We start from the raw sequence: 25,126 nt of genomic DNA, 5'->3' as shown, positions 1-25,126 counted from the left end.
GTACAGACCTTGAACATGTCTGTGTTCAGTTAGATTCCACCTGGATTCCTACCAAAGCACCAGGTACCATATTTGGCCCATGCCTTGAAGCAGACAAGGGCATACGTAATTGTAGAACACAACTTGAGACAGAGCTTTACCAAGACAGCTCAATGTGTCCTAGAGGAAACTAGCCTTAAAAACCAAACAAACAAACAAAGAAACAAAACCTTGATGTGCTGATCTGACAAAAACAGAGGAATTTCTCCTGTCTTTCATTCTGAACTATGTTGCAAGGAAAGGAAATCACCCTGGAAGACACTGTTTTTTTTTAACTCCTGCTCCACAGTTAGTAGATGCTGGTCACTTATACAACTAGACATTATCTAGACAAACAGAAATCCTCTGGTTTGGTCCCTTTCTCCATTACTGCACAAGCGTAACAAAAGTCATGGAATAAAGAAGGTATTTCTATTTGTCCTGCTGAAGATGGAGGAGAAACTCTTGACTGCCAGGGTTGTGCCATCAGCATCACTGAACACTTAAACACCACAAGACTCAGGGGAGTACCCTGCATGGGGGTGAAACAAGGGGCAAGCACATTCTGTTCAGTTTCTGTGAAACAGATCTTGTGTGTCAGCACAACAACGGTCTCAAGCAGATATAGGAAGAGGAAGGCTCTCACTACGGTGAGATCAAAGCAGGAAAGGGCAGGTATGAAACCTTTGCTTTCATCCTCAAGGCCATGTGGCAGAGAGAGAGGACCTCCTGACACGTAGCTGTTGAACCAAAGAAGTTTTTACGGAGCACCTCAGAACCGGTTCATATCCAAACCCTAACCCAGTCCATCTATTTTGGGCTGAGCTCCAGGGTCATCATCTGCCTGTAAACACACAGTATCAGCCCAATATTAGATAAACACTGTGGATGCGCATGAGCATGTACCAGTGAATACTCCTGTGGTTGGATTATAACATTCTCTCCTTTAGACTATATATAAACGGCTTGGGATGCGCAGTGGGACTTTATGTTTTGTACAACAGCTAGCATACTAATGGGGGTTAGAAAATAGCAACAGCAGTAGAATAAAATCAACTGAGTGACATTTAAAAAAATCATTCCAAAGGAATGTTCTCAGTGCTGCTCTCTTGTTTGTTTCAAGCTGCAGTGTCAGGGCAGAGAGGCCATATAAAGCAGCAGAGAAGGGGGGATGCTCAAGGAAGCTGTGGCTGTCTGGTCACTTTGGTGAGGCTTTTTAAGACCAACAGTAAACCTTGAAATCTTGGTTTCTGATTTCAGTGTAAAAATATGCTGTTGACTACACTCTTGTTGCTCAGGAATTGCACCACATTCAAACTGTATGAAATACTCCTAAATTGCAAACTGCACAAGGGGAAAAGTGCATTTCCTTTGCTGCGTGTCTTATTTTGAAACCTCAGAGATTTTGTGAGGGCGTTTGCAAAAGCACAATCCATTTGACCAACTCATGGAGAACTGGGATACAAGTTGGGATAATCAGCCTAATTCCTCCAATCCTTATGCCTTGAGAGAAAATGTAATCTGCTAAAATTTAATACTATTTTTTTTTTTTGATATTAAAACATGCAAAAGCACTAGAAATGCAGAGCCAGTAGTTCCAGTTCTTACATTGTATCTAAGTAAATCAGGACTAATTGAATTAAATTCCTGGGCCCATTTTTTAAATACAAAATAAATGTGTTATTTTCCTCTGAAGTTTCTGTAGCCTTCTAGGGCAGAACAAAGGGCAATAGACTTGTTTTGATGTGAAATTAGTAAAGCCAAGGACAGGATCAATTTTGCTGACTAAAAATATCTACAGAAGAAAAAACTGGCACCTGATCCAAGGGGAAGTAATGAATGCATAGCTGATGTGGAATGATAAGGGAGTATACTCATGGAAATGATTGCAAAGTTAATTTAAAAAAATCAAATAATTCTGATCCCAGTGATTTCGATTAAAATCAACTTGAAAAGAATGTCTAATGATTTGGTACTGATGTTACTTAAATTAGTGGAAAGGTGTGAGAAACAAAAGGAATAAAATACTTTTAATCTTAAAAAAGGAGAGCTTCCTGGGGTAGAGGGAACATGTGTACATGCTGGAACCATGATAAATCTTCCCTGTGAGTAATGAGTTAGTGAACCTTTTTCAAGTACAACACTTTTCTTTTTGAAGCTAATACTTGCCTTGTAGTAACAGAGTTTCACAGTCACTACAAAGCACTTGTTCATTTCTGTTGCTGGGTATATGCTACAGCTACCGTCAGTGCACATAAATGAATAGGTGGCTATCTTTCAGTTGCCTTTTAAAGCATGATCTGTAATGATAAATCAGTTTGGGGGCTCTGGTTGGCACAGAGAATTGACAAAATCTGCTAGGGCCTCTTTTTCCTGGCAATGCCATTTATAATTTAGCCTTCACCCAGCAGTTCCTGAAAACTATTCTGATTTTACCAAAACCCAGACAAGAGTCTGGAGCTGAAATTCCATGTGACTACAACTGGTTGGAGAATTACCATGGATTCAGATCGTCCCATCTTTTTCCAACATTTTTTCCTGCAGCTCTGACATAAACTAAAGCCTCATGCAAGAGTTTCAGGCAAAAGGCAAACGTATGCCCTGCAAATATTTGCTATAATATTATGAATCTATCTAGAAAATTATTCTGCTGGAGCTTTCAATGTATTTCATTCAGTCTCTAAAAATCAGAGGAATTTATCAACAGCTTGCAGGTGTAATCTCGTTACCTCTGTTACGGAAGGTACTGACAGTAGGTAAATCGCCAATCCTAGTGATCCGTTCCCTAGCCTGCTGGCACAAGGGGGATTCGCTTTCATCAGATATGATTGTCCCAAACTGGAATACCATTGCAAAGGTCCTCACATTTTCTCTACTGTGGTCTTGATGGTAAATAAGATGCTCAGCTCTCATTAAAGAAGGCGAGAGTTCTCAATATGCCAGAAAACACAGCAACATATAGGAAAAAACAAGAGCAAATGGATCCACATTTATATGGTATTCTAACACTCTCAAGAAATAGTGAGTAGAAAAACTTGGACTGATCCTACAGCTTAAGTTGAGAAATCTCATTTTAATATTCAGCTGAAGAGAAAAAATAATCTAGGAAAAATATAATGCCTAAGAGATACCCTTTCCTATTTAATGACCATACACATAAGTTTGCTTCGTAGTATTAACACCCAGTGGGCTGAAAGCTATGCACTGTTAAAAATCTGTCTTGAAATACAAGTAACCAAATGACAATATGAATATGGTCCTAGAGAGACACAGGCAGCATGTAGTACATAGGTGCTTCCAGCATTTTCAAGGTATTATTTGGGGAAAAAAGAGCACAAGTAATTTAGCATTGTGATGAATGGTGAGGGCATGTGGAAAAGACAGATCAGGACTGACTGTAAGAGATGATGACTTCCGACAAATCTGTCATTCAGTGACAAACATCCTGTACTCTACAGCAAAGTGCTGTGAAAACACAAAAAAGGTAACTCCTACCTTAACTGAGATAGACAGATGTGAATTTTAACTCCCCATAGCTAACATTTATATTGTTAAGGTAGTGGTTATTACTATGTTTCAATTTACCGGTAATTTAAATAGAAATAAAATGTTTACTTTGAATACTTACGGTCCTGAGCTACAACCAAAATTTGGTTTTCTAATTCTACAGACAGAATCCACCCACTCTTACTAGATGAGTGTGTTCCAGAGCCTAAGCTTCTACTGAAAAAAATGTCTAGTCCTTGTGAATGCAAAGATAACTCTCAAAACGTGAACTGACAGTAAGTAAAGAAGTCTGCCTAAGTATGAAGGTGGCCTGGCAGAACAGGTCTGCAAGAAAGTAACCTCTGAAAACAACAATACAAATTTCTGCTGATTTAATCGCACACCAACCAGTAGAATCTTTGTTCAGTTTTACCTGTAAAAATGTTACAAATACATGATTCATAAGTTGTGTTTATGACTAAATTTTTTCATGAGAATGCAATGGCGTCAGTCATTTGTGTAGATTGAAGTATGGTTCCTTGTTTTCTTTCTTCCATTTTGTGCTCTAGCCCAGGGACATCACATCACACATACTGTGTTTATTGGAAATGCTTGTTATGCTGACAGTTTATCTCCATCCTATGCACTTGAAAATAAAATTGTTGTGAAGTTTGAATCTCTTTTAGTTCCATAAAACAGTCCCAGGTCTGGATCTGTCTATCTTCAAAAAGTCATCAAAATTAGGTTTTAGAAGCTTTCAGAAGTTTGGGGTTGGCTTATTATTGTTACCCCATAGTGTATCGTCTGCTGTCTTCCTCTGAAGCAAATAAAAACATTTCCAAATTTAAACAGTACCATCAAAATATTCTGTGAGCTAGCCTTTGTTCAGTAAGGCTTAATATAAATCCAGTGACTGCACAGTAGTAATAATTAGGTAATTATCCAGTAAGACAGTTATTATTACTGTCTTTAAAAATGTGCCCCCTGTTTATTTAGGGGATACAACACGCACTAGGTAGTTGACAAAGTTACATATCTGGCTCAAGCACTTGGTATTTTCATTTCACACCTAATGCTTTCTATTACACAACCACTTTAACAGAATTGATAAAAGCATAAGAACTGCTGGGCTGTATCACACAAAGAACTCCTCTTACCTCTTGTTGAGTATCTGGCCCCTGACAAAGGCTCAGTGCCAGAGACTTGGGGAAGAAGATTGAAAAAAATGACAGTGCCTTCTGGTGAGAAAGTTTAGTGACTTTGGTTTTCAAAAGAACTATTCATGGTGACTGTAAGATCGCTTTCTCGAGTGGTATGAGCAAAGTTAGACCTCAGTACTTTGTATGGACTTAATAATTTTTCACTTACTACATTTAATTACATTGAGCATAATCTGCCATTTTACTGCCAGGCACCCAGCAAAGGGAGGTCTTCTGTGACTGTGCAGCCAGCTGTAGATTTGATTGTCCTGAATAATTTTGTATTCTGTATTTTGTGTGTATACTTGTTCAAAGCTTTAATGTTACAGCTAGAAAGCTTACTGCTTACGTGCTAATTATTCACATGTATTCTTGTTTGTTATGTAAACGCGTCCTTGGAAATACTAATCTAAACCCCAGCCACTCATTCACGTCTTTCCAAATGGATGCTTTTCTGTTGCCTCGTAGTACAGCCCACATGTATGTATGATGCTAGTCCCTTAAAACATAATATGGAACAAATTATGTACTTACAATATTTTCTCCACACACTTAAGAATCTGGCAGTGAACACTGTCATGAGTTGCCTAGTGGTACATTGACAATTACAATCATCTACTTGCGTGCAGCATGAGTATTTGGCTCTGAGATATTTCATCATGAACCGTGAGTTATGCTTTGACTGTTTGATTCTGGGACATGGTAATTGCAACCATGTATGACAGGGTTGAGTTAGATTTTCATTATTCCCTACTCGTGGTGGAAGCACAATAATAAAAAATCTTTTAACAGTGCAAGTTACTATTACAACAGTACAATGTCAACACCTGAGTTTAAACTTTCACCCTCTGTGCTTCTATAGTTCTGTGTCTAAGACAAGAAATAATTACAATTGCTACAGACTTGCTAAGTTACTGTTTAAATATTCTGATCAGTTTATATCTTCTCTTTAGCTCCTTGCTCAGAAATGGCCTTTTGGAGATTCTGAATTTGGACAGTTTCTTTGCAAATTCCTTCCCTTTATACAGAAGGCATCGGTGGGAATCACAGTCCTGAATCTCTGTGCCCTTAGTGTGGACAGGTACAGTATGTTTTACTCTTTTGACAGACACTCTTTCTTGTCCTTACAGTTTTCCTAAAACTGAGAGCACTCAGTATGGTTTGCTTAGCAGGCAGACTACAGTAAAGATGTAACTTACACTCTGGTTTTTGATATCCTAACTGTAAGAAAGCATCCCATCTGTGGCTCAAACTTTAACATGAAGCCATTGAGTTAATTAACTTTATCGGGTTTTTAGAGGTATTTAAAAGCTCTAGTAAAGCATTATTTCAGTTTCCTTTACCAGACAAAAATTTATTCAGCTTTGACTCAGTATTCAGCCTTCTTTCTTTCATATGACCTCATGTTTGATTTGTATTTGAACAGAATCATAATCTTTAGTCCTAAAAACAATTTTTTCAACTCACTGCCTATGGATCATAATTACAGTGTTTATGTTGATAAATTTTATAGTTGAGTTTTATTAAAAAACACATTGGAAACTTGCTTTGATAGATTGACATTCATAGTTTAAAAATTGATGCCTCTGCTCAGTAAAATACATAATTTTTTTGATAGAACAACAGCTAAGAGGCTTTTGAACATTATACTTTTATGTTTTTTTTCTTCATACATATAAGGCAATAGCAGATGAAAACTTCACTTCTGTAAAAGCTATTTTTATTAGTCTCAAGTTTACTTCACCATATTCTAGTCCAAAATATCAGTAATTCTGACACAGAAAATATTGATAAAATAAATTATGTGTATTAGTACAGTGATGCAAGGGTAAAAGAAACTTTCAAATTAATCTTGGTTTGGTTGTATGTAAAAAGTTAATGTACAAGGCTTGCAACAGATGAGTAATTTCCATACCTGAAATACAGTGCCTTATTGCTGTATTAGCAATAGTAGAATTAGTAGAATAGTAGAATTAGTAGAATAGTAGAACAGTAGAATTAGAATAGTAGAATAATAGAATTGTAGTAACTCATTTAGCTGAAACCAGAAACAAAAAAATGTAACACAGGCAAGTGTTCTATTTCCATTTTTGAGTCTGAGAACTATGAAAATAATTCTATTTCTCAAACAATATCTACCCAGCATAAAATACAATACCATGGACTGCTCTAAGAGATAAATCATAGATCAAGCACATATGAAACAGAGTTTGTTAGATAAGTTCTGACCGATTAAGTTTCAATAGATTTAGTCCCACTGTTACATAAATTTTCATAAATTGGACATCAGCTGAAGCTACCTCTTTATATATGCATATATATATTTTTACAAGGACTGATTTGTTAATCCTCACAACAACCAAATGTTTCCATTTGAGTATGAAGTCTTGTACGGGATCAGACTCAGACTATTTAATTTCCTCCTCCAGTTTACATGCTTTGCCAAGGACATATTCTTTATCATCTGGTGCTACTCTACTAAATGGTTGCAGAGAACGCGTGTTAGAAAACAGATGTATCAACCTGATTCTGATATTGGCTAATATGAAGTAAATCTAGGTCAAATCACCATGAAATCAGGATCTGAGAGTACCTTCAAACAAGTAAGATCGGGCACTGAAGTGGCAGAGTCACATCAATACAAAATTCCACATCAGCTAATATTTGCTTTTTAGTATGGAAAATTAGTAAATACGGAATTTTGTGCTGTCACAGCTGGAATGTTTCTGGTCTACAGACAAGTTACTTTTTTTCTTAAAACCACTCCTGAAAACTATCACAGTTATAGTTATTTTGGGTGTCTATATATAGAATTCTATGAGGTAGAAAAAGATAAGAGTCAATCGGTATAATGAATTCAGAGTTCCATTAGCTTTGATAACTGTTGACTCTGTCCCTCTTGCAGACTACAGCCTTAATTTAGAACAAGATTTTTTCTTCCTACAAGGACTGTTCTCTGTGCTAACTACATCCTGTTGTGAAACTCCACTCATTACTACTGCCCCTTGCACAAAGTGACTTGCACTAACTATTAAGGTTTAACTGTGCATATGCAAGAGGTAACAATGTCCACTCACACGTGGAGAGGGTTTTAAGAGGCTGACAGAAAACACCTAACCAGCCATTCACCCCTCAGAGGAAGTTCACATTTGTTTCTGATGCCTCTCAGGCATTTTTAAACTCTTGGTCATAATGGTGATGAAAATCTGACTCTTTCTCTAAACAGTGCCTGACTGTGACTAAAAGGAAGGATATTTCCCTTCCTGAGCTTTTACTGTTGCTTATGTCTTGGGCATAATGATTTTGATGAAGAAATGGTTTTAAGAACAGTGAAGATATGAATCTCATTTAATATGTATACACCCTCTTCTTGACTACTCTGCATACCAAATTGCATAGAACGGTAATCTCAGGGTAGTTACTTTCATCTGGCCCAACTTGCAGTAAGTATATTAGATAAGCAAAGATTTTACCACTAAAACAAAGCTCTAAGAGCTTTATTGTATTAAGAGCTTTGCAGTCAACACACTGGTGTCTATCTTTAAAATGAAGAACAGCTGTGACCTCTCACAATGAAGAGGAATGGAACGATATCAGCAACAGTAGTGACATTTAAGAACTGTTATAACACTAATCATGACAGTGACTGCTTCTTACATCCTTGATCAAGTCTCTTACCTTTTCTGTAATGCTTTCCCTCTTATAAAAGGGTTGATGATACTTGCAGAACAGAAACATGTTACACTACTGGGCCATTTGAACAAATTTTCTAATGCAATCAAAAGGAACAGGGAAACAAAGGCACATATTCTGTAAGATAGCAGGCACAGGGGAATGATACTCCACAGACAAGCTATAACCCATGATTTAATTGTCATAATTCCATAAGGTCCACAATACATTTTCTTTTTAAATTCTGATTAGATGTCACTATGGTAAAATTCATCCAAATTGTTCCAAAACCTAATCCAGGCTATGGCAAAAACCACCACCATGCTGCATTAATGAAACCAATACTGGAAGGCTAACTAGAGTTCTAGAATTATTCTTTACCAAAGAATTATGAGATTAAAAAGAGGGAATAGAAGAGCAGCAGAAATGATTCAGCAGATCTCAATTTGTTGCTTATCAAAAACAATAATAAAGAAGCCACTTAAATGTAATATCCATGTACTGAAATACAGATGATGCATCAGATAATCCATGAGGTTTTTAGCTTAGCAAAGAAAGATATAATAAGAACCTATAGAACAAGATTTCAGCCAGACAAATTCCAGATGAAAATAAGGTACACATTTTTAATAATGAGGATCAATAAATACAAGAAGAAACCATCAGGGAAAGGTGAAGGTGTCCTCCTCTTAATATTCTCAGATCAAGTCAGGATGTCCTTCTGAAAGAAATGCTTTAAGCAAGTTGTTATAACTGGATAGGAGTGCAAAATATTTAATTGTATGTATGAATACTTCATGATGTAATGATCCCTGGTCCTTAAATACTGTGCATCTCTAAATATAAGTAGCAGGAGACTGCAGATCCATGAGAAGTAAGTTGTAATAAATAGTTAAGAATGGGAGAAGAAGGAGGAGAAGAAAACAGGAAAGGAGAAGCTGAAGAGCCCAATATACAAAAGTTGACAGCATGTGTATGAGTAGTAGAAACTGAAAAGAGGAGAGGGAAGAGAAGACACAACATTAAATAGAGAAAAGAAAATGACCTGGAAAAGAATGAATATCCAACAAGGTTGGAAACAAACAGAAAACAGAAAAGTAAGACAAAACACATGCACACAGATTTTAGGTTGGGGAATGAAATTAAATGCATGATGTGTGTATTTTATGTCAGTTCCCTGGCAGACATCCTATATTTTCTAAGTATGAGGGAAACAAACCCTGAAGCATTTTCCCACTCATAATTATGGGAGGTTTGTGGCTAGACAAGGATCCTGTATATTACATAACTCACAGAACACCCACTTGAAAAATTATTCTACCACTATTTTTAAAATCACTTGTACAGCAGTGAGTAGAGACCAAGTAATTGCAGGTTAATATAAATTCTGAAAATTCAGATCTAATTACTGAGCTTCTCATGCTTTAGCTGAAACCATTGATAAAATTCTTCAGCCAGTAATTCCTTATCTGATAGTTATTTGAACTGTGAACTGAAAAAAAAAAATTGCTAATAAAATACATACAGGACCTAAATCCTTACTGCTGTGCATCCTGATCTTCTCATGTGCAAAACAGATGTTAACTCAAACAGAACTGATCTTCTCATGTGCAAAACAGATGTTAACTCAAACAGAACAGGTACAAAAATGCAAGAAAGGAAAGAATTGAATTCACAATTTACAATCCATTTATTGCCACTTACTTAGTTACCCGGGTGACACAACATAAACTTTACATTTCTTACTTGAAAACTGTGTACAGTCTACAGTTACGTGTTTGCGAAGAACATTATTCAGTCAAGGATGAGATAGTATCATGTGCAGTTGTAAAATTGCCAGTCAGTAGAAAGTAAACTTCAAATCCATGGTTAAATTTTCACAGTTCACAAATATTTGAGTATTTTTGTGAACGGTTATGTTTCTATGAATACTCCACTAAATATTCCATTTAGTCATTAAAGCCAAAATTTTATGTTTGGGAAAATGAAATATGAGAGAATCACAAATTTTCAAAATGAAATTTTAATTTTAATATGAATAAATATGTGTGAGAAGATACGATGCTGAATGTTACTTCCTCAGTTATCTCAGTATAGTTTATGTTCGATGCTCTCAGAATTCCAGTCTCGCAGACCATGAGTGAACCATTTCCTCCCTCCTTTCTGATATTTTTCGAAAATAAGGATGCCTTTAGAAGATGTTTGTATTTTTAATCTGCAAGTCCAAAATGTAGTTTGCTTTAGTATGTTAAAAATCTTTATACATGCATTTCTGTTAAAATGATGTACCGAGAACCTGTCCGTAGTACACCTGGGACTAAGCTGTGTGTGATATTGCTATAGATATCAAAGCAAAAGTTTCTAGTCTGCTTACAGCAAGAATGATGGCATACAAGGCTCTGACACCTTCCAGTGATGTTCTGTAATAATGCTTTCTGAAGTTTTTGTGAGGGGCTTATGGCCTGATCTTGAATGAATTCATGGATCTTCCTTCCTCTAACATTGAGGTTACAGGGGATTTAATTCACAAGTGTTCTGTCCTGTTAATAAGCAGACCTCCAAACAAAAAAAAGGGGGTGTGATACAGGAAATCAGAAGAAGTGCTGTGTGTCTGATTCCCAAGTTAGTGTCTTGGTTAGAGGAGAGGTGAGGAAGCCTTTTAATAACTAAGTTTTACTGACCTTTGTAGCCTAGGTCCTATATCCCTTCAATTTTTTATTTTTTTTTTTCATATTGGAAGCTCTTAATTCCTTCCATCTCAGAAACTCAAAATCCAGTACTTCCTAGTATGCTGATAGCATCCTCACCCAGAGATCTCAACAACCCTTTTCCTTAAACTCGTGTTATCCTTGAGCCTTCAAGAACATGCCAAAATTCTCTATTCCTTCCAATCACCTCTCTACCATCCCACCCTAATCCTTCCACAACCTAATCCTCCAACCTAAAGCTTTCTGATCTGAATTCCCCTGTTCTTTCCTTCCCTTGCCAAAGCCTACCCAGCCCTGCAACTCAAGAGCCTACATACTCAGAAACTGTATCCTCCTGGTCTGTTCAGAGCATCTCCTTTCCCCAAACCTTTCACCTTCCTTGTGCCTGCTGGTATGCCCTTTGGTACCCCAGTTAGCTACTGTGATCAGCTAAAATCACCACCCCATTTGCTTTTCTCTGAAAAACTTCAGCTGGGCTTGTGCCTTGGAAAGGTATTAAGAATAGAGGTGGCAGCTGCACATGTAACCAAATGTAGCTGCCTGGACTCAGGGAGCAGAAAATGAGGGCATGTCTGAGGAAGAGAAGAATACTTGCCAGAGTCAGGACAGTATAGTGACACAGCTCCTGACAATTTATTGTCTGCTTTGGTGACTTCCTAGTCTGACATTTTTTTAAAGCAGATGAACAGCTTTTTTTGACTTGTTTTCTCCTCAGCTAAAGAAGGCTATTTCATCAGTGGATGCTATGATATATCCATGTAGCACTGTAATTCCAAGTGGGAAGGAATACAATAGGTATTATTTTGAGGAAGTAAAATAAGCAGTTTAGAAACTGTTACATCACCAAAGACAGAAAGCTCTCCAACGTGCATTTCAGATTATTAGAAGATCAGAAATAATATATTTGTTCTTTCCACAATTTTTAGATAATGCTGTCTTTGTTAAGTTGTTGGGAACGCTAAGTAACCAGTTTACTGCAGTTATTGCTAGACAACAGTTGAGTCTGCTACTGAAAATTTTATTTATAGTCTGGTTTATACTATACTCTGTATTGTATGTCTATCAGTCTTCTCCAAATATTTTTTGAACTTTTTTGACCAGTTGACAGAGAGGTTGAGGTCTCAAAGTTAACCCATTTCTGCAAGTTCCTTGAAAAACGGCAGACAAGTAGAGGAGAAAGACCCTCTCAGTTCCCTGACTGGGGAAAAGGCTGCAGCCTGGTAACAAGAATCCTCCAGCATTGGAGGGACAGAGAAGGTAAAGAGAGGGAAAGAAAAAGGGAGAAATGCATGGGCTGTATTTGAAACTTTTTAAGATTTTGCACCTTTCCCCAGGATTACAGTTATGAGATGCATACACATAGGAAAGCAGGTTTCAATAATTCCACTTTTTACAGAGAAACTTGCTATCTAAGGGATAAAGTAGTGGGAAAATATGTTTGGTTTGGCATGTACAGACTTCTTAGACATGCACTTCAGTTTCTCATCAGAAAGGTGATGCAGAGATAGCTGTCAGACAGTCCTAACTAGCACCCAGTCAAAGTCTAAGGCAAATACAGAACATGCTGCATAAACCCAGTATGTTTAACATTGAATACTGTAAATAGAAGAAATGTGTCTTCATTTCTGGTGACAAGTGATGTCCCGCAGGGCTCAGTTTTGGGGCCACTTCTGTTTAACACCTTTATTGATGATCTAGACAGGAGGATCGAGTGCACCCTCAGTCAGTTTGCAGCTGACACCCAGTTGGGTGGGAGTGTTGATCTGCTCGAGGGTAGGGAGGCTCTGCAGAGAGACCTGGACAGGCTGGAGCCATGGGCTGAGCCCAACTGGGGGAGTTTCAATAAGGCCAAATGCCGGGGGCTGCCCTTGGGCCACAACAACCCCCAGCAGCGCTACAGGCTTGGGGAGGAGTGACTGGAGAGCTGCCAGTCAGAGAGGGACCTGGGGGGGTTGATTGACAGCCGGCTGAACATGAGCCAGCAGTGTGCCCAGGGGGCCAAGAAGGCCAATGGCATCCTGGCTTGTGTCAGCAATAGCGTGGCCAGCAGGGACAGGGAAGGGATCTCACCCCTGTACTGGTGAGGCCGCCCCTCGATTCCTGTGTTCAGTTTTGGGCCCCTCACTACAAAAAGGCCATTGAATGACTCGAGCGTGTCCAGAGAAGGGCAACGGAGCTGGGGCAGGGTCTGGAGCACAGGTCATACGGGGAGCGGCTGAGGGAACTGGGGGGGTTTAGTCTGGAGAAGAGGAGGCTGAGGGGAGACCCCATGGCCCTCTACAGCTACCTGACAGGAGGGTGCAGAGAGGGGGGGTGAGTCTCTTTAACCAAGGAACCAGCACCAGGACAAGAGGGAATGTCCTCAAGCTGCACCAGGGCAGGGTCAGGCTGGCTCTGAGGAAGGATTTCTTTGCAGAAGGGGCTGTTGGGCGTTGGAATGGGCTGCCCAGGGCAGGGGGGGAGTCCCCATCCCTGGAGGGGTTGAAGAGTTGGGCTGAGCCAGCGCTGAGGGATCTGGTGGAGTTGGGAACGGTCAGGGTGAGGTTCATGGTTGGACTGGAGGATCTTCAAGGGATTTTCCAACATAGATGATACTGTGATTCTGTGAAGTCATGAAGAGTATTTTTACAGTATTTCATTGCATGGAGCTGCCCACTTCAGATAGCACTGCTGTTACAGCTGAGGTAACTGAAAGAGATTGGTTTGTATCTATTAGAATGGCTTTGTGTGCTTGGAAGTTTCTTCTGTCAGTTGATCTAGCGAAAGATATAGTCTGTCCTCACAAACTTTGCCTATTTAATTAAAAATCATTAATATGGTCCACATAGCAGAATTCCACACAGTCCTGTGCCTAAGCAGAACAGTTGCAGCCAGCTTTCTGCTGATCCACCCCTTGATGTGCTCTGCTGTGTCCTAGCTGGCTTGATAGCTGGGAGAGCCCCTGGAACAGGCAAAAAAACCAAGCAATACAATCTAGGATGCCAGCTTTAGGATTTTACTTAATATGTAAATTAAAACAAGATCTTTGAATTTAAGGAAGAAACTGAAGGTTGGAAACTAACACCTGTCTCTTTCAGGTATAGAGCAGTTGCCTCCTGGAGCCGTGTTCAGGGAATTGGGATCCCTATGATCACTGCGATTGAAATTTTCTCCATTTGGCTTCTGTCCTTCATACTGGCGATTCCAGAAGCGATTGGTTTTGCTGTGGTACCTTTCAGATACAAGGATGAAGGTTATGTTACCTGCATGCTCAATCCTACAAATAAATTTATGTTGGTAAGTAACATCCTTTTTTCTCTTTTGGGAAGCCAGAGTATATAGGTTAGACAATTAAGATACCAGATTATAATATGCTTTATTCATCCATTAAAGTGCAAAATGTATTCTCATGTATATTGGTGCAAAGAGGATCCTTCATGTACAGTGACCTGTCTCTACTGTCAGGCACAGATACTAAATGGGACTTCACAACATTTTAATTTCTTTAGTACTGAGGATTCTTAATACAGAAATTTGCAGTTTGGACCTGATCAAAGTAAAATCAAGAGATGTTTCAGGTAGCCAGAGCCTTGGAAGGTATTGTGTTTCTAGGTATAACACCTTGGAGCTTCTAACTGTCAAAACCCATGTTTTACTATGATTAGTCATCATTTTGCATGCAGTAGCCAGCTCTTCTGGCAGATAAAGAAAAGGGTGGAGCCATGCTCTAACATAACTTTTCCTATGCTATATGCACTTACAAAGTCAAACATAGAATAATCCCTTCATTTACAAGAAATCATGATTAGAAATCTGACAGACTCACAACTCCAACCTAGATAGCATGGGCACTGAGTTGCCATCTAGATAGAGAACTTAAGAGCAAAAGAAGTGTCTGAGACACACCAGACTGCTCTGGCATGTTTCATAGCCCTCATCCTCTGTGCTACTGCAGTTTAACAATTGCCAGCACACACATTAGCTTGTTCAAAACAAGTCAGGTGAGTCGTCACTACAGAATTAATAGATCTTTACTGCTTAGGGGTATCGTGGTTTTTCACCTGGCCTTACACTGAGAAAATGGGAAAATGGTATCTTAATTTTTTCTTTGTGACCCCAAAGAAGGGCCAGACACCATTCACCCAGTAATAAAAAAAAAAAAAACAAAACAAACAAAAATTTTGTTTTGTCTTAGAGAGGCAGATAGTGCAAAGTCTTAGGTCTTAAGGGAAGCTCCATATTTTTCTCCAGACTAGACTTTTTCATCATAGAATGCAAATTTGTCCTTTTTTAAATATTTGGCCTCCTTTTATTGAATCAGAACATGGCATGGGCTAGAATTGGGAAGGGTAGGGCAATATGGAACTAGGAAATTTAGAATATAAAAAGTGTGGATGATTTTTAAGAGATGATGTTTTTTCAGAGGAACATCCCCAACTTTGGTAGGGTTACACAGACTGCAGGGATTGCAGAAAGAGCAAAAGGCAATTGCAAGAGAAGACAAAAGGAATTCCCTAATAGAAATAATTAATGCAGGTCAAGATGGAGTGGAATTGTCCAGTATTTGCTATATCTTTGTTTCTAAACTCTACAGACTGTGTAACTGCAGATACTGTAGTTATAAGAATATGATTTATGAAATGCACACTGCAGCAAATTTCCCTTTTGTAACAGCTATTTTTCTTCACAAATGTGCCTGGACAATCTTCACCTCCTCTCTTCCTAAGAAAAAGAATAGTTTTCCCTCTTCACAAAAAACCCCACTATAGTTCAGGTCTTCTATAAGCATGCTAACTTTAATGATTATTCTTCTGTTCTTAATGTGGTAAGTAGAATAGCTTGTTTTGTTTTATCAGCAGGAATTTTATCTTTTACTTGGTTAGTATAATTCAAAAGCTTCAAATCTCCCCACGCTAGTTTGATTTTCAAGGAAACAAACTAGCATTTATGTCCAAACTGGGAGTAAATGTTGGACATCTCAATCAAAACGTAGAGTGTTTTGTTTCAATGCGTTGCAAGCAAGTACAAACATGAGATTAAATGGAAATACTATTTAACTTTAACTATAGTATTTACTGCCACAGCAAAGAGTTACTAAACTTTGGGAAGGATTTATGATTAACTGGCTCCTGGTTTTAACAGGAGCTTTATTCATGTTTAAAGCTATCCTTGAAGACTTAAAAGATTCATGCTAAACCATGATTCCCAAGAGGCTGAGTGCACTAGGAAACTTGTTTAAAATGCACATTTCCTGTAGAAAACCAGTTCCATGTGGGCTTTCAAGACCAACAAAAGAATGTCTACTTCTCTTAAATCAACCCAATTTTGTGCTTTGATGTAAGCTTTGTGAAACTCAGATTCCACAATTAATGATTTACAGACATTTCTGTGTAGGTTTTAAAATTTCACAAAGCCAGGTCCTCATACAGAATTGCGTCGGTCAGGGTTGTGACAGAGAACTCTATGTGTGTTTTCTTGACTGGCAGGCGATGCTCATGAAAGCCGGTAGACTGATATGACAGAAAGCTTTCCTTGTAAACATAGCACGGATTCACACAGCACACATTTTCTTGTGCAGCCCAACCAATATGATTCCAGTCTGAATTGGAGGAATTTGCCACAGAAAAGATAATTGTCTCCATGTATTTGTAATCCTTTTCTCTCCAGAAGGAGTGGTAATTAGATTTCCCCTCAGTACAAACTCTTCAAATATGAGGCGTAGTGTTTTCTGGTTTTCTGCTGGCAGAAGCTCTGTTCCCCATGGGAGAAGTTCTGCCCCCGTGAAGAGCACAACGGTGGAGCAGAGTGTAGCCCCTCCTCATGCAGGGATGAGGCTAATGAGGAGGAGAAAACAAGCTAATCAACACAATTCAGAATGTCCTGTGAGGTGGGGTTGTGGCCTAGATACCAGCAGCATACTCCAAAATAGCAAGTTCTCTAAGCAGCTGGCTGTGTTGGGACAGAGGGAGAAAAATAAACAGCATTCCCTTTTTCTTCATAAATCTAGTATAGCTAAAGCAGATTTTAGAATGAACATTATTAAATACTAGTCTATTAATGGCATCCATTTTTTTAAATCATTCAGAGTTTAGTCCCGTGCAGTTTTATATGTAAACAAGATGTCAAAAGTTTGACTTTTTAAACAGGATTCATATAATCCTCAGTTGTTAGCATTTTGACATTTGGTAGTGGGAACTGTGATGTTACAAGAGCACTTCTGATAGAAATAAACAGGCTAGGGGAAAGATTACAAGAAAGAAGGTTCCCTTTTACACACATCTATTTCAGTGACTAATAGAGACAGGAAGTATTTAAAATCATATTTCTGTGCACACTTTAAAAAAAAACCAAGATACAATATTTTCTCAAGTCTGAGAATGTATTCATTTACAGAAAAGAGTAATTTTAAATGTTTTGTCAAATGTAGTATTTCCCATAATACGTTCATGTATTAACTTAAACCATGGCTTAAATCAGAGCTCAAAAAATTACACTCCATCAAGTCCTCAGTGTCCTGTCACAAAAGGCAAATGGTATGAATGGCAGGCAAGTGGTTAAAAGTAACTGTACCACTAGAAGCCACCGTCCTAAGCTTTGCATATATCACACAAGCACTTATGAAGTGGCTCCTATCTGCCAAGTACATAAGCAAACCAGCTACCAATCTTTTCACTGATAACAAAAGGTGATTAAACTCACAAAACATTTTGAATTTTCCTTTTTTGGAATCAGGACAGAAGCCATTGAGGTAAATGGCATTTCCTGAGACAGGCTTTTAGTAAGATTTGTTATCGCAAACTGACACTGTCTACATTTTGGCGTGTCTTTTTCATTAAACTGGATTCCAGTTTCCATGAATGAGTGTAAATGTTCAGAAAACACAACCAGAAAAATTATACCAACCCAAGACAGATTGCAACAAGGGTACAGGCAGGTTATCTATAAGGCAAAATAAATGTTTACACTGCCACAATACCCATTTTGATGGTGGTCCAAAACAGGTCAACAATAAGAAATTTTATATAATTTGTGCTGTTTATGAATAGACACATACCAGTGTACCATCAGGTTTTCTAAGACCTTTCTGTGGTACTTGTCATTGAATCGTAAGAAAATATCTTGTCTTTTCTTTACCTTATCTACAGTTCTACAAAGATGCAAAGGATTGGTGGCTTTTTGGTTTCTATTTCTGCATGCCACTGGCATGTACTGCCATCTTTTATACGCTGATGACTTGTGAAATGTTAAACAGAAGGAACAGCAACTTGAGGATCGCTCTCAGTGAACACCTTAAACAGGTAAATATTAGGAACACCAATGTTTGAAAATACTGTCCTTCACTCTTAGGGTTAGCTTAGAAATGTTTCAAAGTGTACTTGAATATAATGAATTACAGAAATAGAAAGTGAGGATGTAGGTTATTTATGACATTAAGGTATTTATTAAAACCAGGAATACAAGACTAAATCATAGTATAAGGAGGTATTGAAGACAGCACACTAAGGAAATGAGTTTCTTTCTTTTCTTAAGTATGTATGACAGTTGTGCTCTCCTGCTCTTTAACTTCAAATCACTACTGGCTAAACGCTTTGAAATTCAACTACAAAGATTTGCCAAAAAAATGTTTATTTTTATTCATAAAGATATGATTCCATGGGTCCTCCCTACTTTTGTCATGCTTTGATATGCAACTTTAGTTTCATATAAAAAGCAACTGTAGAATAACCTGGTTTAGAATAGAGTGGATTTTTTTTCAGGGTTATTGCACTGTTGCAATACCACTACTGTAGCTGCTTTGAAAAGAGCAACAGGAGAATAGTACAAACAAATGATCATAGAGTCAAGTCACTCATGGAACTGTCAGATCTCACTTTGCTGGTTTTACAGCACTGACTGATGTTTAATTCCTAACTGAAATTTTAAAACCGATCTTTTCCCCTGCGTTAACGTCAGTTCCTCAAATTCCACTCTTTCTTTCAAATTCCACATTGACAGATGTGAATCTCCAAAGCAGCCCCCTCTGCATCAGAGTGAGTTCTCTCAGAGGTACCTCCTCTGCTGGTCCATTGCAGATCTGGGCAGAACTGGAAAACCCTCCCCTTGTGCAGATCCTCCACTTTTTCCCCTCATCAGGTCCCGGGGCTTGCAAACAGTCTGTCATAGGGCTACACACAAACTACTCCACCCACCAGAACTAGAGTGGTCTGTACTGGGTGGGGGAACGCACCCTCCTGCTTTCCTGACATGCAGTGCCCAGCACGCTACAGACTGGTTGCTGGAGAAGGCCCTCATGCCACAATTTACAAATGCTTATCATCTTAACTATCACCTTTTGCTCTTCTCCCTTCCTGCCTTCCTTCCCTACAGCCTTGTCCACATTAATGTCTAATCACGCTCCTTTTCATATTTTGATAAAAACTGGTTTTATAAGAAAGAAGCAAAATTAAGGCATATTCAGAGCCTAACAAGACTTACTGTAATCACACATTTGACTTTAAGTTTTTTAATGACAGAACCTTGCCATGCTCATTAGTGTTACATTACAGTGGCAGCTTCAGCAAGTGGTATTCTTACCCCTTCATATGCTTCTCTATCAAATCCATGCCTACCGAACACCAATGGTATGCATTGTCAAAAATCCGCTAAAACATCTGTAAATCTCTAGAGCCATATAAAATATCCATTAAATTTAAATTATTTCCTAAGTATTATGAGATTAAGATGTAATACAGGCATTTCTGAAATTTTGTTTGTAGAGGAACTATTTACTTAAGAACATCAAGGTCACATAGCAAGGATCACATAGCATAATTAATATACTGTGCAATATCCCTTTATGTAACATGATGCATACTAATATGAAATAATACATCAGAGAGAATTTGACATCCTGACTAGGTATGTGGTTGAACTTTTATTGCCAGTTGATTTGGCTGCCTTTTGTTTACAGATTGCCCCACATCAAGGATTAGAGACAAGTGATTTATCAAGCAGGTGTGATCCCCGTTTCTCTCATACGCGAAAAAGTTTTCTTGCAGATTATGCATGTTTCTGAAGAGAGAGGTTTATCTGAGGGATTGCCAGAAAACTAATCCAGTGTAGAGGAATAAGAAGGGCTGAGAAAACAGTCAGGTTCAGGAGAGCCCAGCAGTGGATTTTCTTCGGCTAACATCTATGGTGTTCTGGCAGCGACCTGTGTGCTCCAGCTGCTCCAGTCTCAGTGGTGGGCAGGTTCTGTTGAGTATGGCCAGACTCAAGAACATGATGGGCCCTGTAAAAAACAGTTCAGGGACATCAGGTAGTCTGGAGGCTGCACCTTGGGAATGCTTGCGTGCTTTATGTAGATTACTTATTTTACTGCCAACATCACTATTCTACAGACACCTACCAGTTCGAATTAGGCGCTCAGTCATAGTTATCTTTACTTCTTTTTCTAGCGTCGAGAAGTTGCAAAGACAGTTTTCTGTTTAGTAGTGATTTTTGCTCTTTGCTGGTTCCCTCTCCATTTGAGCCGAATTTTGAAGAAAATGGTATACAACGAAAGAGACCCTGGAAGATGTGAACTGCTCAGGTACTTTATTTTCTATGTCAATCAGTTGTTTATACTGAAAAAATATAATGCTGCACGCTTGGAGTTTATGTGAGAAATGCCATTGTGCATGCAACTGTGGTGTTAGAAGAGCAAACACTTTATTTTAAACTCTTCAGCTGGATCTGTTTTCAGGGGTTTCAGTTTTAATAGGGTAACATAATGTCAGTAAACGTCGTTTGTCACTACTGCAATCACTTTCCTCTGGCTTTTGTGAAGTTCTGTGAGACAGGTTATTATAGATGTGGCATGGCACAGGATTAGATAGAGGGAGTTAGGCAGAGAATTAGTTTCTGTGACAGAAGAGATTGTAACCACAAAGAGCAGGTATGCTTCTACAGTGTATGAACAGTTTACATGTTTTCTTTCTCTTTTGTGGCCTAGTTTCTTGCTGCCATTGGATTATATCAGCATCAACCTAGCAACCATGAACTCTTGTATAAACCCAATAGCTCTGTATTTTGTGAGCAAGAAGTTTAAAAATTGTTTCCAGGTAAGATCTTCTTGATAAGATTTTACGTCCAGTTAATGAACTGTATTAAAACCACTTAGTTACTATCTATTTTTAGCAGTTGGGAGAAGAGGCATGTAAAGGAATGAAAGATTATAAATTGTCTACTTTACCAGCTAGCAGCTCACATAGCACACATACCAAACTGAAAGTGGAACTATTCGCTTTATCTGAAATGCTAAACCAGTAAGTAAGTTTGACATAGTCTTCACATTTAAACATGTGAACTGAGATAGACATGCTTTTGTAAGTACTATTTATCTACATGTAACATATCCATGAAATAGAATTTGGTTGATAATGTATTTTCCACTCTAGATGAAGACAAAGAACACATGCATAGGACACCAAGCAGTTAATCCCCTTAGTGACTAAAATTTTCAGGCTTGAATACCAAAGCAGGCACCTGAGTTGACTTTGGCAATTAAATATGCATTATGGATTTTACCTGCATTTTTCCAGTTCCTACACATGAAAACGTATTTTAAGGCTAAAGTAATTTCCTTGTGACACCATGCCTCTACAAGTCCCCATTCAACTAATAAACACAATACAGGAAGAAAGAAAATGAGAGCATATAGTGATAAAGAAATTAATGAAATGGAAAAGGAAGACTGAAATAGCTTTATCTGCAAAGAAAAACAAAAGACAACAGGACTGTACCACTAAACTTTAAGTCTCCGCATAAGCAATTCAAGCTTTTGAAAAAATGTAATACATTATTAGAATAGGGAGTACCTGTTTGTCTGTAGCCTGCTCAGATTTACAATTTTAAGGGATTATTTTCACATGATAAATGGGAACTTTGGAGAGGATAATATGCCTGAACTTGTCCTCAGATGCAACAGTGGGTACTACCAGGCTGCTCCTTGTATCGTTTTCATTCTTCCTATTTGTCCTTCCAAATAAAATTACAACCCAACAATTCTAATTAAAAAATTTTCAGTTATTATTTAATCCTTCCCAGCTTTTCATTATAGCTTACACTTTCCCTTCTACTATCAAGGTCATTAATTCAGGCAATCCTTCCATTTTGTATTTGAGTTTCTCACCCTGCCTCTGTTGTTATTTTACATACCCACCCATAGATAGTTAGTAGATGTATCTTAAGTCTGGCTTTACCTCCCTTCTCATTGAGTTCACAGAAGTCATGGATCCACGACTGTTACTGCCATTGCTCCTCCAGGGCCCTAACTCTTTCCCCTAAAGTAGAGATTCCATCTGCATGGAATTGGGTACTAGTGTTTTGGTTTGTGGTTTTTTTTTTTTTTTTTTTTTTGTTTGTTTGTTTGTTTTTTTTTTTTGTGAAGGGAGGGAAGGATAGATGAAGAAACATTTCAGAAGAGAGAACTGAATGTACCAGCCTGTGAAGAACCCAGGAGCATGATCCTGAATCACTTTCTATTCTTAACTGTTGAAAATGATACACCTCAATGTATTCCCTATTCTTTTTCCTAAACAATTTTGTCGTCTTTTAAGATGTGAGAAGAGACCTAAGTCACAGGCTAGGGAATTTTCTTCTTTTCTCTTGCATACTAAGCAGCACACTGATCCCTAAATTTGAAGAGCAGTGATAAAGAGGGAAAAAAAACCCCAACCCTGCTCTTACAATATGTACGGAGTTCTGTCACTTCTCAATCGATATACTTCAGTCAAACAAATTTCCCTTCTGATATTGTAAAAGTTTTTCTTAAATAAAAGGCACAGGCTGGGCCTAATCTGTGTTTGTGATGTTTAATCACAATAACTGTTTGCATTCCAAGATAAAAAAATTTGCCTGAGAGCAGAAATCAGTCCATTCAGCTAGAATTGTCGATTGATTTCTGAATGAAAAATATGGCTGGCAATCTGCATGGAGTTGATAGATTTGTGTTAAGCTTTATTTTCTTCTTTTTATTTCCAGTCATGTCTTTGCTGTTGCTGCTCCCAATCTAAGAGTCTAGTGACTTCAGTGCCCATGAATGGAACAAGCATTCAGTGGAAAAATCAAGAACTAAACAATCACAATACAGATCGAAGCAGCCATAAAGACAGCATAAACTGAAAACTAAGGACTCTGATGCCACTTCATAATCAAACAGGAAAAAAAGAGTCACAACAAAGCTATTTCAACAGGAAAACCAGTGACTGTTCCATAATCGTTCAGACATGTGCACCGTTGTACCTAATTCTGGTGACTGAATAGATTGACTGACTATAACTGTGATGCTCTGTGAACTGTGATCCACTGGATGGTAATCCTGTCTCTGAAAATGATATTGATGCAATTATGACACCAAAAAACTGACGAACTACACAAGTGTTTGCTCTTCTGAACCAAGCAGGAACTGTCCAGTGTCTGTGACTGGTACAATACAATCTTTTTACCTGATTGTCACCTAGAATTCATCACTCAGAATTTTTCAGAAGATACCAAAATGGAATCTTGCTGTGACTATACTTTCTCTCCGCCCATTTGTCTTCTAACTTTTATTTGTGCACTGGATATATTCCATGCACCAGTATGTTTTGCATGTTGTTGTTGTTTTTCAGGTTTATGTTGGAAAATGTTTTGGTCCACACCAGTATTTTATTTGCTTATTTTACAATGGGTCAGGACATTAGCTGGACAGTTCACATTTGTAGCACTTCAGTACTCAAAAATAGGAAGAGATCATTTAAAGTAGCATCAACATTTGGCACTTAAGCACAGATTAATACCAAAAAAAGAAGAGATATTAATAATACAGTACTATACTGTGTTATTTATTCTAATGCTCTGTACAAAGTAAACATAATCTATATAAGCAAAAATAATGAAAGATGCCCACAGAGGGGCACCTTGCAATGTGTTTTTAATTAACCTGCCATGTTAATTCTTAAATTATATGAACCTATTCATCTATTTAACTATAGCTGCATTAAGACTAAGTCTCAATGTGTGTCAGTGGAACACAGTGAAATGTTACCGAAGTTGTTCAAAGAGTTCTGAGAATATGGTTATTATTATAACAGCTATGCACAACACTACTTACACATCGTGAACATGAGGTTATAGTCATATTGAATGCAGAACTGTGGAAGTCTGCAACAGTTGGATGTGCACAAGGATATTTTGTGACATGCTTACAGAGTTCTTTGTCTTACTCTCACAACATTCAAAGATTTTAATGGGGTTTGATAGCTTATTAGCTTTGTTAACCATACGAATACAAAATGGTGTATAGAAAATATTGCTTGCATACATGTAAACTGGTGATTTCTTTATTATTTCCATCCATTATGGTTACATGGCAAGAGGTTCCTTGTTTGGCTATAAAAATTTTTAATAGGTAGCCTTTCATTAAGTAGTGGAGTTAAATAGTGTGGTGTAATATATAATATGCCTCATGCACAAATCTGCTAGGAAATTTATAGCATCTGTTGTGCTAGGCTAAGAAGCAGTAATTAAAATTCCACAATTTTTAAACATCTGTTACATTTCAAGTGAAAGATATAATTCTGCATATTTTTATTTACGAGGTCAAAATGCTAATACCTACAGTGACTTCTGCTGCACAAGTTTCCCGAATGTTTACATTCACACAAATCTTCTAAAGTATATTTAAAAAAAAAGGTTCTTTAAGTTGGTTTATATAATTTTGTGTGCTTTTGTCTCTGTGACATATATGCGTGTATAAATACATACAAATTTATGTTCATATGTTATAAATCTAAGTACAGTATTCTGACAGTGCTCTGTAGTAGTGCCTAAGAGCATGGTATTGAACGAGACTTGGCTGAATTTTATTCTAAACACTTCATCCTCAAACTGTATCAAAAATCATAGTAAACGAGTAACAACGCTTTCGTTTGAGAAGGTTGAATTACTGAGCCTCTTTACATCCTGACACTTTCACTGCTCCTTTGCCAGAATGTATTGAGCAGATGATAAAGGTAGAGAACAGACATGAAGAAGGAATTTAAGTTGCAAATCGCCCCTTCT

At 37.9% G+C, this 25,126-nt stretch overlaps 1 protein-coding gene across 1 annotated transcript in view; it reads left to right on the top strand.

Moving 5' to 3' along the window:
• Positions 1 to 24,910, top strand: part of EDNRA (endothelin receptor type A) — a 32,193-nt gene extending 7,283 nt beyond the window's left edge. Inside the window, exons 2-7 of the mRNA XM_026866998.1 lie at positions 5,657 to 5,784; positions 14,161 to 14,359; positions 18,208 to 18,360; positions 20,500 to 20,633; positions 21,036 to 21,144; positions 23,066 to 24,910. Of these exons, the coding sequence (XP_026722799.1) occupies positions 5,657 to 5,784; positions 14,161 to 14,359; positions 18,208 to 18,360; positions 20,500 to 20,633; positions 21,036 to 21,144; positions 23,066 to 23,206 (864 nt within the window). The 3' untranslated portion in view covers positions 23,207 to 24,910. The remainder of the gene's footprint in view (positions 1 to 5,656; positions 5,785 to 14,160; positions 14,360 to 18,207; positions 18,361 to 20,499; positions 20,634 to 21,035; positions 21,145 to 23,065) is intronic.
• Positions 24,911 to 25,126: the final 216 nt, after the last annotated feature.

This window comes from Athene cunicularia, unplaced genomic scaffold (genome assembly GCF_003259725.1).
Source record: "Athene cunicularia isolate RWA unplaced genomic scaffold, athCun1 SCF_1, whole genome shotgun sequence".
Lineage (NCBI taxonomy): Eukaryota > Metazoa > Chordata > Aves > Strigiformes > Strigidae > Athene > Athene cunicularia.
The sequence above is the reverse complement of the archived record's forward strand: the minus strand, read 5'-3'. Positions and strand labels throughout refer to the sequence as shown.